Genomic DNA, 13,122 nt, shown 5'->3' on the forward strand with positions numbered 1-13,122 from the left:
AAAATTCCTCTGAGGCTCTTAGAACCCTGCTGCCTGGGTCCCGCCCAGAGAATATCTGATTGGTCCAGGGAAGAAGGGAGGGAGGGGCCTGGGGCCCAGGCACTTCTAGGGTTAAGAACCAAGTGCTTTCCTTTATCAGCTCCCAGCTCCAGAAATCCCCCTCCGCACTACAGCCAATTTCAACTAGGCCGTTCTTCCCTGCCCTCCCTGGTGGATCAGGGAGGGGAAACAGAGAGCAGGCCTGGATTGCCAGCCTGGGCAGCTCCTGGAGCCGGGCTCCTGTGCTTTATCTCCATAGGTGTGGACATGAAGCAGAAGCGCTGGTGTGGGATGACTGCCAAGATGGGGACCATGCTGTCAGGAGTCTTCTCCATCATAGTCACCCACTTGTACCTCATCTTTGAGCAGAAGCACCTCGAGGATGGCAACTGCACGGCGATTAGCCCCCAGGACCACAGGGGCCTGAGGAACATGCTAAGTCACTTCATCATCTGTTGGAGTTTTAGAATCATTATTTTCCAGTGTTTCATCACCATGATCATCAGCTTCCTCCTCCTGTACTCTGTGTACGCCCAGATCTACAGGGGCCTGGTAATCTACATCGCATGGATCTTTATCTATGAGACGGTCAACTTGACCATCCAGATCCTCATCAATGACTTCAGCATAGAGGAGGTCAGATTCGTGCGCTGGAGCGGCCTGGTATGCCGGACCTTCTTGCACGGCTTCTGGATGTTCTTCGTCTTCAACTACATGAGAGTCATCTACAAAAGTCAAAAGCAGGGCAACATCATCTGCTACAACAGACGCATGTCAGTGGCGAGTGCTGAATCTCCACGACGGAAATCGAAGATTATAAGCTTCGTCCATCACTTATAATAAATGTCAGCCTCCCTCCCACCCCTCCCCCCCCCCCCCCCACACACCCAGGCCCAGGCTGTGGTCTCCACTCTGCTTCCTTTCATGGGCCATCCCACTCCACCCTGAGACTTAGTCCAAGGGCACTGGTTTTGAACAAGCCCTCCTCCAGGTCTGTCTTCTTTTTCTGGTCCATACCTCCTGGTGGATCCAAATGAAGAGGATGAACTGAGCATCAGGGCTTACGCTTGTAATCCTAGCCAGTCAGGAGGCTGAGATCTGAGGATCACCGTTTGAGGCCAGCCCAAGCAGAAAAGTCCATGAGGCTTTATTTCCAATTGACTACCAAAGGGGGAAAAAAATAACACCAAAAAAACAAAAATCAAGACGGTAGAGGTGTAGCTCCAGTAGTTAAGAGTACCAATCTTAAGTGAAAATTCTCAACCAAGTGTGAGGCCCTGAATTCAAGTCCCAGGAATTTTGTTAATGTGTGGAAAGGAATGCAGTCGCATGGACTGCAGTAATCACAAATGGCTTTGCTAAAGCGATAGGATTTGACATGCCTTGGAAGGTTGGTTTGATTTTAATGTGGCCTAGAAGCTAACATTGCAGAAAAGTCACGATGTACCAATGCATTATAGCCACCAGGGGTCGCTGATTACTGATGCCTAGTCTGTTTTCTTTTGAATTTAAAAAAAAAAAAAGATGTTAATAGATAAATCAGCCAATTTCTCTCCCTGTGGCTTTCCCCCTCTTCTTCCCGCTCCTAATCTATGTTTTAAATTGCATGTAAATGTACATGTCTTGAGTATTTAAAAAAATTTTAAATTATTATAAAAGTGATGTACAGAGGGGTCATAGTTACATGTCAGGTAAAGTGTACATCTTGAATGCTTTTCTTAAAGAAAAAAAGTGTAGCCAGCCAGGCACAGTTGGCTCACACATGTAATCCTAGCTACTCAGGAGGCTGAGATCTGAGGATGGAGGTTCAAAGCCAGCCAGGGCAGGAAAGTCCCGATGAGATTCTTTATCTCCAATTAACCACTCAAAAACCAGAAGTGGTGCTGTGGCTCAAGTGGCAGAGCACTAGTCTTGAGCACAGAGAGGCTCAAGTACCCAGGCCTTAAGTTCAAGCCCCACAACCACCACCAACAACAACAAAATATTGTCAGTGAGTTATGGAAAATTGAAGAGTAACTGAGCAACTTCTGACAAGATGAACTCCATGGATCAGCTCCCTAGGAAAATAGCTGCAAATTATTGTAAAAACAGCTGGGCACCAGTAACTTATGCCTGTAATCTTAGCTACTCAGGAGGCTGAGAGCTGATGATTGAGATTTGAAGCCAGGCCAGGCAGGAAAATCTGTGAGACTCTTATCTCCAATTAAACACCAAAATCCAGAAGTAGAGCTGTAGCTCAAGCAGCAGAGTGCTGGCCTTGAGCAAAATAGCTGGGGGACAGCATCTTGGCCCTGAGTTCAAGCCCTTGGACCAGCACCCAAAGTAAAAAATAAATTGTAAGCTGGATGCCAGCAGCTCATCATGCACTGTCCCTGAGCCTCTTTGAGTCACAGCTCCACTGCTGGTTTTCTGATGCTTAATTGGAGATAAGAATCTCAGGGCCTTTCCTGAGATTCAGCTAGCTTTAAACCATGATCTTCAGATCTCAGCCTCCTGAATAACCAGGATTACAGGCATGAGCCACCAGCACCCAGCAGAATGGCAGCTGTTTAAAGGTATCTTTTTTCTGGGCAGAGAATACAGTTAAGTCTTGTACACATAAACTTCCCCCTGTTCCACACTGCTGGCCTAGTCTGTGACTTGAAACAGGACTAGGGCGCCCCCCAGAGGACAGCAGCAGAACCGTTCTAAATCCCAAGGATTTAGAAAGAAAGGGTGAACATTTAGAGGTGGCACAAATTCCCCAGAGGGGAGCCCAGAACTCCATTGCTCATTACTCCAGGGGAACTCCGACGCCCCCAAATCCCTGCCACCAGTGGCGGTATGGTCCCCTGACTCCCAGCCTTCCATCTGTCCACACATTGCTCTGCCCTCCTCTGGTGACAGTTCTAAGGGAACTGTCTGGGGCTGACAGTCACATTTCTCCATCAACTTTGTATTTTCCTTGCAGGAGATAATCCAGGAAGACGAGTAGGAAATGAATGCCAGGATGATATCCCTCATGACAGCTGTCTTCTCGATCTTCAACACCATCCAGTTCTTCATCATGGAGCTGAACCAGTCCACCTACATCGGCTATGAAGACAAATACAGCCTCTACCTGAGCACGAGCTCTGAGCTTGTCACCTGGCTCATTGTCCACAAGAAGACCATCAACATCTGCCTGGCCCTCATCACCATCCTCGTGAGCTGCTTCCTGCTCTACGGTATCCTCACGAGCCAGTGTATGGGGCCGCTGATCTATACGTTATGGATCATTGCCTACGAGCTCATCAACTTCTCCATCGTCCTGCTCATCCAGGGGCTCGTGAAGGAACAATTCAGGCAGCTGAGTCACCTGTACATGGTCTTCCAAGTCTTGCGCATGTGCCTGCACTTCTTCTGTCTGCCCTTCATTGTCAGGCATGGCTACTTCCTCTATGTGGAGCCCAGGGCGGTGGGAAAGCTAGCCCGCCATAGACACTCCTCTGTCAGCACTGTGGACATGTGGCCACCTGTTGGGCTGAGACTCATGTATCGCAAGTCAAACTGAACAGTGCCAAGATGGACAGAGAGAGAGAGAGAGAAGCATGTTGTTTAACAACAGTGAAGCCTGGGTCCTGTGGGTACTGCTTGCCTTTTGGGAGTTTCTAAGTTAGGGCTCTTGGAACGAAGTGGCACAGGTCAATTAGTTTGCCAATGTGCAATGACATACATTCATACTGCCTGTTTACCTACCTTGTTGGTGTCAAGTTGTATCTCGCAAAGTCCCCTCCTGTCTGAACGTCCTCAGTGCCATTTCTAACTCTTCTGCAGAGTCCTTTTGGAGCAATGCTGTTCCATGGAATTTTCTGTATTTTGTTTTTGTTGGTCATGGGGCTTGAACTCTGGGCCTGGGCACTGTCCCTCAGCTCTTCAGCTCAAGACTAGTGCTCTACCACTTGAGCCACAGTGTCACTTCCAGTTCTCTGAGTGGTTTATTGGAGATAAGAGTCTCACAGACTTTCCTGCCCGATCTGGCTTTGAACCAAGATCCTCAGATCTCAGGCTCCCTAGTAGCTAGGATTATAGGCATGAGCCACCAGCATCTGGCTGACAGAACATTTTTATCAATACAGAAAATTCCTTGCCAGGGCTGGGAAGGTGGCTCAGTGGTAGAGTGCTTGCCTTGCTTGCATGAGGCCCTGAGTTCAATTCCTCAGCACCACATAAGCAAAAAGAAAAAAGCCGGAAGTGGCACTGTGGCTCAAGTGGTAGAGCACTAGCCTTGAGCTGAAGAGCTGAGGGACAGCGCCTAGGCCCAGAGTTCAGGCCCCACGGCCGGACCTAAAAAAGAAAGAAAGAAAGAAAGAAAATTTCTTGCCAGGTGCCGGTGGCTCACACCTGTAATCCTAGCTACTCAGGAAGCTGAGATCTGAGGATTGTGGTTCAAAGCCAGCATGGGCAGGAAAGTCTGTGAGACTCTTATTTCCAATTAACCACTCAGAAAACCAGAAGTAGCTCAAGAGTGCTCACCTTGAGCAAAAGAGCTCAGGGACAGCGCCCAGGGCCCTGAGTTCAAGCTCTATGAACACCACCACCACTACCAACAACAAAAAGCTCTGCCTCGGCACTGTCTCCTAGCTACAGATGGCTGCTGAGCACTTGGAATGTGACCATTATAACCCAGAAGGCAAATTGTTCGTTCTATTCCATCGTAATTCACTTGGGTTTCAATAGCTGCTCATGGCTGGATCCCTGAGGGAGAGTGAAGTATTCTGGAAACTCAATTTGCCCTTGCCAAAGTAAGACCCTACTTGAAAAAAACAACCTTAAAGCCAAGGGACTGAGCTTGAGTGGTGAGCACTTGCCTAGCAAGCTGGAGGTTCCCCCCTTCCCCCTCTCCCCCCCACATACCATGCAGCCCTGAAGGATTTCCTATCACCAACATGCCACTGTCCTATGCATTATTCTCAGATGTCAATCACAACCAAAAATATCTCCAGGTTTGTAAATGTTCTAGCTCTTTTTCTCCCCCACAGCTCCCCAGTTGAGAACTACTATTCATGTGTGTGTGTGTGCACGTGCGTACACGTGCATGTGTGGGTCCTGAGGCTTGAACTCAGGGTTTTGAGATCTCACTTAGCTTTTTCATTCAAGGCTCACACACTTCCAGCTTTTTGGTAACTCATTGGAATCTGATGGGCTTTCCTTCCCAGGCTGGTTTCAAACCGAGATCCTCAGATCTTAACCTACTGAGTAGCTAGGATGACAGCGCCCAGCTGAGAACAATTCCTTTTAAAGAAACATGACTCCAGTGCAGAGAGTTGGTACACACTACAGTTGACTTAACAGGAGCCACTTTTTTCAACTGAGAGCAGAGGCAAGGGATGCTGTTCATTGTGGCTGCTTTCATCCAGACCTTGAGCAGGATGACAAAAGCTCACTTCCATTGAACACAAGACAGATGCTACTCTAACAATTCAACTCTTCTCACATTGCAAGAGCGAAACTTAGAACCAGGCAATTCCCAAAAGGACCACAAGAAGGCAGTAAAAGCTTCCGTTTAGCCCTGCTCACCTTCTAAACCAGGTCTTCTAAGGCTTATTTTGCATTTAAGGCACCACAAGCTGATGATCCCGAGCTAACTGTGTGTTTCTGCCCCACGTCACCAGGCATGCCTTTTCTGGCCAGAAACACAAGAGAAATCAAACATGGTTCCAATCTCTAATCTTTGTTGGGTGGCTACGGCGGAGGGGTGGGTGGGGACTGGGTAAACCTGGATACTAAAGACAGTTGAGAAAAGGAGAATTCTAAGAATCAGCTGGGCTGAGTTAGCCTGAGCTGGCTGCTGGTGGCTCATACCTGTAATTCAAGTTACTCAGGAGGCTATGATTTAGAGGAGCATGAATCAAAGCCAGCTCATATAGAAAACTCTACTATAGACTCCAAGTAACCAGCAAAAAGCTGGGTTGGGTGGCATGGCTCAAGTGGTAGAGTGCCTGTTGAGAGTGAGAAAGCAAAACAAAAGCCAGGTGCTATTGGTTTGCGCCTGTAATCCTAGCTACTAAGGAGGCTGAGCTCGGAGGGTCATGATTCAAAGCCAGCTTGGTCAAGAAAATCTGAGACGTGTGTGTGTGTGTGTGTGTGTGTGTGTGTGTGTTGTGCCAGTCCTAGGGCTTGAACTCAGAGCCTGGGCACTGTCCCTGAGCTGCTTTTTCTCAAGGCTGGCGCTCTACCACTTGAGCCACAGACTACTTCTGGCTTTTTCTGCTTATGTCATGCTGAGGAATCAAACCCAGGGCCTCCTACATGCTAGGCAAGCACTCTACCACTAAGGCACATTCTCAGTCCCTCTGTGAGCCATTTAACTCCAATTTACCACCACCAAGCCACCAGTGGAGCGAAAGAGCTCAGAGCCAGCACATAAGCCTTGAGTTCAAGACTCAGAACCAGCATGAAATAAAAAACCAAGTGTTGCCGGGCGCTGGTGGCTCATGCCTGTAATCCTAGCTACTCAAGAGGCTGCGATCTGAGGATCGCGGTTCAAAGACAGCCTGGACAGGAGAGACCGTGAGACTCCTATCTCCAATAAACCACCAGAAAACCAGAAGTGGCGCTGTAGCTCAAGTGGTAGAGCGCTCGCCTTGAGCTGAAGAGCTGAGGGACAGCGCCCAAGCCCAGAGTTCAAGCCCCATGACCGACAAAAAAAAAAAAACCCAAGTGTTGTAACAATGGTACTGACCTTTGCTCCTGAGGGTAGCAGTTACCTAAGCTGTTTTTCAGGAACTCAGAAGCCATTGACCGCTCTGCTAGGCCCATGCAAATGTCTGCCAGGTCAAAAGGCCACCCGAACACACTAGACCACACAATGCACCATTCTCTAAGCGGGTGCCCAACAAGAGCCGGAGGCCACCAATCACACCATCATTCCTAACCTTCAGTTACCTTGCCCCAGCTCCTCAGCCCACCCTACTGCTTGTGCAAACCTCAGCCTTGGGGCTTGACCCCCACCAACTCTGACACAAAACTCATGGTTCTGTGATTGTTGGGTGCCCCACTGGGTAACATAGAGAACTAATAGGTGTAAGATCTCACATCGGTGCCTTAGAGCCTTAGAATATATCCCAAGGCAGGTGTACATAGCTCAGACCTGTAATCCTAGCTACTCAGGAGGTTGAGATCTGAGGATCACAGTTCAAAGCCAGCCCCAGAAGACAAAGCTGACAGACTCTTACCTCCAATGAAGCAGCAAAAAGCTGGAAGGAGAAGCATGGCTCAACTGACAGAATGCCAGCCTCAATCAAAAAGGCTAAGCAAGAGCCGGGCGCTGGTGGCTCACGCCTGTAATTCTAGCTACTCAGGAGGCTGAGATCTGAGGATCGGGGTTCAAAGCCAGCCCGGGCAGGAGAGACGGTGAGACTCCTATCTCCAATAAACCACCAGAAAACCGGAAGTGGCGCTATGGCTCAAGTGGTAGAGCGCTCGCCTTGAGCTGAAGAGCTGAGGGACAGCGCCCAGGCCCAGAGTTCAAGCCCCACGGCCGACCAAAAAAAAAAAAAAAAAAGGCTAAACAAAAGGCTAACTCAGTGCCCAAGACATGCGTTCAAGCCCCAGTACAGACATAAAGCCAAAAATCAACATAAAAAAAAAAAAAGACTTGGACTGGGAAGGTGGCTCAGTGGTAGAGCGCTTGCCTTGCATGCATGAGGCCCTGGGTTCGATTCCTCAGCACCACATAAGCAAAAAGAAAAAAGCCGGAAGTGGCGCTGTGGCTCAAGCGGTAGAGTGCTAGCCTTGAGCTGAAAAGCTGAGGGACAGCACCCAGGCTGAGTTCAGGCCCCACGACTGGACTCCACAAAAAAAAAATTAAAAAAAAAAAGAGCCCCCCAGCCCTGCCCCCCCAGCCCTGTCACCCTGCCCCCAGCCCTGCCCCCCCACCCCTGTCACCTCCAGCCCTGTCACCCCGCCCCCACCCCTGTCACCTCCAGCCCTGTCACCCCGCCTCCAGCCCTGTCACCCCGCCCCCAGCCCTGCCCCCCCAGCCCTGCCCCTCCCCAGCCCTGTCACCCCCGCCCCCAGCCCTGCCCCCCCAGCCCTGTCACCCCGCCCCCAGCCCTGCCCCCCCCAGCCCTGCCCCTCCCCAGCCCTGTCACCCCGCCCCCAGCCCTGCCCGCCCCCAGCCCTGTCACCCCCGCCCCCAGCCCTGCCCCCCCCAGCCCTGTCACCCCACCCCCAGCCCTGCCCCTCCCCAGCCCTGTCACCCCGCCCCCACCCCTGTCACCTCCAGCCCTGTCACCTGCCCCCAGCCCTGCCCCCCCAGCCCTGCCCCTCCCCAGCCCTGTCACCCCGCCCCCAGCCCTGCCCCCCCAGCCCTGTCACCCCGCCCCCAGCCCTGCCCCCCCAGCCCTGCCCCTCCCCAGCCCTGTCACCCCGCCCCCAGCCCTGCCCCCCCAGCCCTGCCCCCCAGCCCTGTCACCCCGCCCCCAGCCCTGCCCCCCTCAGCCCTGTCACCCCGCCCCCAGCCCTGCCCCTCCAGCCCTGTCCCCCCCAGCCCTGTCACCCCGCCCCCAGCCCTGCCCCTCCCCAGCCCTGTCACCCCGCCCCCAGCCCTGCCCCCCCCAGCCCTGTCACCCCGCCCCCAGCCCTGTCACCCCGCCCCCAGCCCTGCCCCTCCCCAGCCCTGTCACCCCGCCCCCAGCCCTGCCCCCCCAGCCCTGTCACCCGCCCCCAGCCCTGCCCCCCCAGCCCTGCCCCTCCCCAGCCCTGTCACCCCGCCCCCAGCCCTGCCCCTCCCCAGCCCTGTCACCCGCCCCCAGCCCTGCCCCCCTAGCCCTGTCACCCCGCCCCCAGCCCTGCCCCCCCAGCCCTGTCCCCCCCAGCCCTGTCACCCCGCCCCCAGCCCTGCCCCCCCAGCCCTGTCACCCCACCCCCAGCCCTGCCCCTCCCCAGCCCTGTCACCCCGCCCCCACCCCTGTCACCTCCAGCCCTGTCACCTGCCCCCAGCCCTGCCCCCCCAGCCCTGCCCCCCCAGCCCTGCCCCCCCAGCCCTGCCCCTCCCCAGCCCTGTCACCCCGCCCCCAGCCCTGCCCCTCCCCAGCCCTGTCACCCGCCCCCAGCCCTGCCCCCCTAGCCCTGTCACCCCGCCCCCAGCCCTGCCCCCCCAGCCCTGTCCCCCCCAGCCCTGTCACCCCGCCCCCAGCCCTGCCCCCCCAGCCCTGTCACCCCGCCCCCAGCCCTGCCCCCCCAGCCCTGCCCCTCCCCAGCCCTGTCACCCCGCCCCCAGCCCTGCCCCCCCCAGCCCTGCCCCCCCAGCCCTGTCACCCCCGCCCCCAGCCCTGCCCCCCTCAGCCCTGTCACCCCGCCCCCAGCCCTGCCCCTCCAGCCCTGTCCCCCCCAGCCCTGTCACCCCGCCCCCAGCCCTGCCCCTCCCCAGCCCTGTCACCCCGCCCCCAGCCCTGCCCCCCCCAGCCCTGTCACCCCGCCCCCAGCCCTGTCACCCCGCCCCCAGCCCTGCCCCTCCCCAGCCCTGTCACCCGCCCCCAGCCCTGCCCCCCTAGCCCTGTCACCCGCCCCCAGCCCTGCCCCCCAGCCCTGTCACCCCGCCCCCAGCCCTGCCCCCCCAGCCCTGTCACCCCGCCCCCAGCCCTGCCCCCCCAGCCCTGTCACCCCGCCCCCAGCCCTGCCCCCCCAGCCCTGTCACCCGCCCCCAGCCCTGCCCCTTCCCAGCCCTGTCACCCCGCCCCCAGCCCTGCCCCCCCAGCCCTGTCACCCCGCCCCCAGCCCTGCCCCTCCAGCCCTGCCCCTCCAGCCCTGTCACCCCGCCCCCAGCCCTGCCCCCCCAGCCCTATCACCCCGCCCCCAGCCCTGCCCCTCCCCAGCCCTGTCACCCCGCCCCCAGCCCTGCCCCCCCAGCCCTGTCACCCCGCCCCCAGCCCTGCCCCCCCAGCCCTGTCACCCCGCCCCCAGCCCTGCCCCCCCAGCCCTGTCACCCCGCCCCCAGCCCTGCCCCCCCAGCCCTGCCCCTCCCCAGCCCTGTCACCCCGCCCCCAGCCCTGCCCTGGCATCTGCCCTGCCACTGTCTTCATTGTCACATTGCACAGGGCTCCCCTGGACCCCACCTGAGGAGGGCTGCAGAAAGGCCTGGGGGTCAGAGGTGGCCCCGGAGAGAGCAGGAAGAGGAAGGCGGGGGCCTGAGAGGGTGCAGCTGCCCCTGCAAGCTGGGGGGGTGGGTGGTAGGGGGGGTAGGGGGTTCTGTCCAGGGACCAGTATGAGGGGGAAGCCTGCAGATGCAGAACCTCCCCCAATGAAGACAGTCTCTCAGCAGGAGTCCGCCCACCCAGAGTTCCCAGCATCTAGCTGCCCCCCCCCCCAGCCATGGGGGGGGGATAGGTAGGCAGTGGGGGGGCTCCAATTGCCGCTAGCTGTTCCACAGGAGCACCACTCCTACTGCACTTGTTCCTCCCACTGCTTCAACATGTGCAAATATCCCTCCCTCCCTCCCTCCCTCCCTTCCTTCCTTCCTTCCTTCCTTCCTTCCTTCTTCCTTCCTTCCCATTGGCCTTTGGTGTTCAGGCCTCTGACATCTTCCCCTAACCCCCCCACAGCCTCTTGTTCTTGCCTTCTCTGGACACCTTCCCAGCTATCTTCAGTGCCTTTTGACTGTTGCTTTCACCCAGCGGCTGAATGCTTTGCATGTGTGTTTTATCATTATGTATTTAGCCGTGGGGCTTGAACTCTGGGCCTGGGCGCTGTCCCTCAGCTCTTCAGCTCAAGGCCAGCGCTCTACCACTAGAGCTTCAGTACCACTTCCGGTTTTCTGGTGGTTAGTGGTCGATAAGAGTCTCACGGACTTTCCTGCCCCAGCTGGCTTTGAACCGCGCCGATCCTCAGATCTCAGCCTCCTGAGTGGCTAGGATGACAGGCGTGAGCCCCTGGCGCCCGGCTCTGCGTGTGTGCTTTATGAAGGCCCCCAGCACTGCCCCTGAGTGAGGTGCCTGGAGACTGGGTCATGCGCTTGTCATGTGGACGTTCACCCAGAGAAGCTGCTGGGCCTCAGCTCCTTTCCTTCCTTCTTAGCATCTCACCAGTTGGAAGTAAAGAAGAACCTTGCTGAAGGACGTGTGTGTGTGTGTGTGTGTGTGTGTGCACGCGTGTGTGTGTGTGTGTGTGTGTGTGTGTTGTTGCCAGTCCTAGGGTCTGGGCACTGTCCTTGAGCCTCTCTGTGCTCAAGGCTAGCGCTCTACCACTTGAGCAACTGCACCACTTCTGGCTTTTTTTTTGTATATGTGGCACTGAGGAATTGAACCCAGGGCTCCATGCATGCTAGGTAAGCACTCTACCACTAAGCCACGTTCCCAGCCCAGGACTTGCTTTTTTTTGTAGGCTTCTCCTATGTGTTTTGACCATATTGATTTTGTGTCATCCAAAGGCTTTGTGTATTGTGTGCATGCTTATGTTTGAAATAGGGTATCTTGGGCTGGGAAGGTGGCTCAGTGGTAGAGTGCTTGCCTTGCATAAATGAGGTCCTGGGTTCGATTCCTCAGCATCACATAAACAGAAAAGGCCGGAAGTGGGGCTGTGGCTCAAGTGGTAAAGCACTGGCCTTGAGCTGAAGAGCTGAGGGACAGCGCCCAGGCCCAGAGTTCAAGCCTCACCACCAACAAAACAAGAAAGAAGGAAAGAAAGAAAGAAAGAAAGAATCTTGTATTTGTGTGTTTGAGTATGTTGGTTATCCTTGTGTATTTGTGTTTATGGGCATGAGTGTGTTTATGTTTGTGTCTGTGTGTGTAATTATGTGTTTGTCTCTATGTAAAAGGCTGTGTTAAACTGTTACGTGATGATTATCAGAAATAACTTCCAAGTCAGGTACCATAGCTCAAGCCTGTAATCCTGGTTATTTAGGAGGCTGAGATTGCGAAGACTGTGATTTGAGGCCACCTGGGCCGAAAAGCCCACCCATGAGACATAAGAGAGTCCATGAAGACAGACCTTATTTAGCACTGATCATCTTTGTTTAGTAACCAGCCTCCTCCCTCGCCTCTGCCATTCTGGAACTCACCGGTGTCCTGAACACGGGCCGACACGCTTTCCGCACATCCATTTACTCACCAAAATGCACGGCTCATCACCTCTACCGTGGAATCGTACTAGGGAGGCGAAAATAAAAAACAAGGTATAGCCTTGGCTCTGAATCAATCCCTAGCACCGGGAAGAAGAAAAATAAAATCACCCAAGGGCTTTACCTGCTCTCTGTGTTTTCAGTTACACACAGGTTAGTCATCATCAGGCTAGGTTGAACTAGAACCTTGGAGAGTAAATAGGGGTTAAGAAACCTGGATGTGTGCTCAATAGACAAGGGGTGGCCGTGTGATGGTTTTAACCGTGCTTGGGTTAAAGGGTGCCCAGATAGCTGGTGCTTCACAGGCACAGCCCAGCCCTCTTCTGCTAAAAAGGGTGTTTGGTTAGAATAGGCTGTCCCAGGGTGTGTGTGTGTGGGGGGGGTCTTTTGGGGAGAGATTAAGGTTTGTGGGGGTGGACTGAGTGGGGGAGCCTCCAGCTGGGCGTGGCCCATCTGCTCTGCAGAGGGCTTCCCGGAGGCAGTTGAGGAGGGGGAGTTCCTGCCTCCCTTCCTTCCGGAGCAGCCTTTCCCCTCCAGCTCTTGGAGGTCAGGACTCGGGGCCCTCTGCCCCTTGGGCTCTGAGGCTCGTATCCCCCAAGCAGTAATCTCATCAGGCTGGGGAGTACACGGCGGCCTCCCGGGTCCTCACAGCTTTGCACTTGACCTGAGCAATGCTACTGGCTCTCCTCCACTTTATGGAAGAGCTGTCTTGGGACTCTGTTGCCTCTGCAACGGAATGACCAGTTCTGCTACGAAGCCCTGCTCACCCGCACGGGGACACAGAACAACAGCATCCCAGGAGCACCAAGACCAGACCTCATTCTGGTCTTGCTAGCGCCCGTGCTGGAGGCGCATCCCTGCAATCCTCAGTTCCAGCGCAGGCAAGAAAGTCCATTAGACTCTTAGCTCCCGTTAACCAGCAAAAACCATAAGTGGAAGTGTGGCTCAAGTGGTAGAGCACCAGCCCTGAGAGGATAAAGCTCAGGGATAGAGCCCAGGCCCTG

The 13,122-nt window shown here is 55.2% G+C and overlaps 2 protein-coding genes across 2 annotated transcripts; both read left to right on the top strand.

The window, feature by feature from the left end:
* Positions 1-306: 306 nt before the first annotated feature.
* On the top strand, positions 307-879 carry LOC122111142 (transmembrane protein 217-like). Its single transcript, XM_042683876.1, has one exon. The coding sequence runs from the start codon at positions 307-309 to the stop codon at positions 877-879; it is 573 nt and encodes a 190-aa protein (XP_042539810.1).
* A 2,137-nt stretch (positions 880-3,016) lies between these two features.
* On the top strand, positions 3,017-3,571 carry LOC122111143 (transmembrane protein 217-like). Its single transcript, XM_042683878.1, has one exon. The coding sequence runs from the start codon at positions 3,017-3,019 to the stop codon at positions 3,569-3,571; it is 555 nt and encodes a 184-aa protein (XP_042539812.1).
* The last annotated feature ends 9,551 nt before the right edge of the window (positions 3,572-13,122 follow it).

This window comes from Dipodomys spectabilis, unplaced genomic scaffold (genome assembly GCF_019054845.1).
Source record: "Dipodomys spectabilis isolate Male_0828 unplaced genomic scaffold, ASM1905484v1 ptg000085l, whole genome shotgun sequence".
Taxonomy (NCBI): domain Eukaryota; kingdom Metazoa; phylum Chordata; class Mammalia; order Rodentia; family Heteromyidae; genus Dipodomys; species Dipodomys spectabilis.

Bases quoted from the DNA above. Each gene is read 5' to 3' on its own strand.
- LOC122111142 (XM_042683876.1), top strand. From the start codon at position 307: ATGAAGCAGAAGCGCTGGTGTGGGATGACTGCCAAGATGGGGACCATG.
- LOC122111143 (XM_042683878.1), top strand. From the start codon at position 3,017: ATGAATGCCAGGATGATATCCCTCATGACAGCTGTCTTCTCGATCTTC.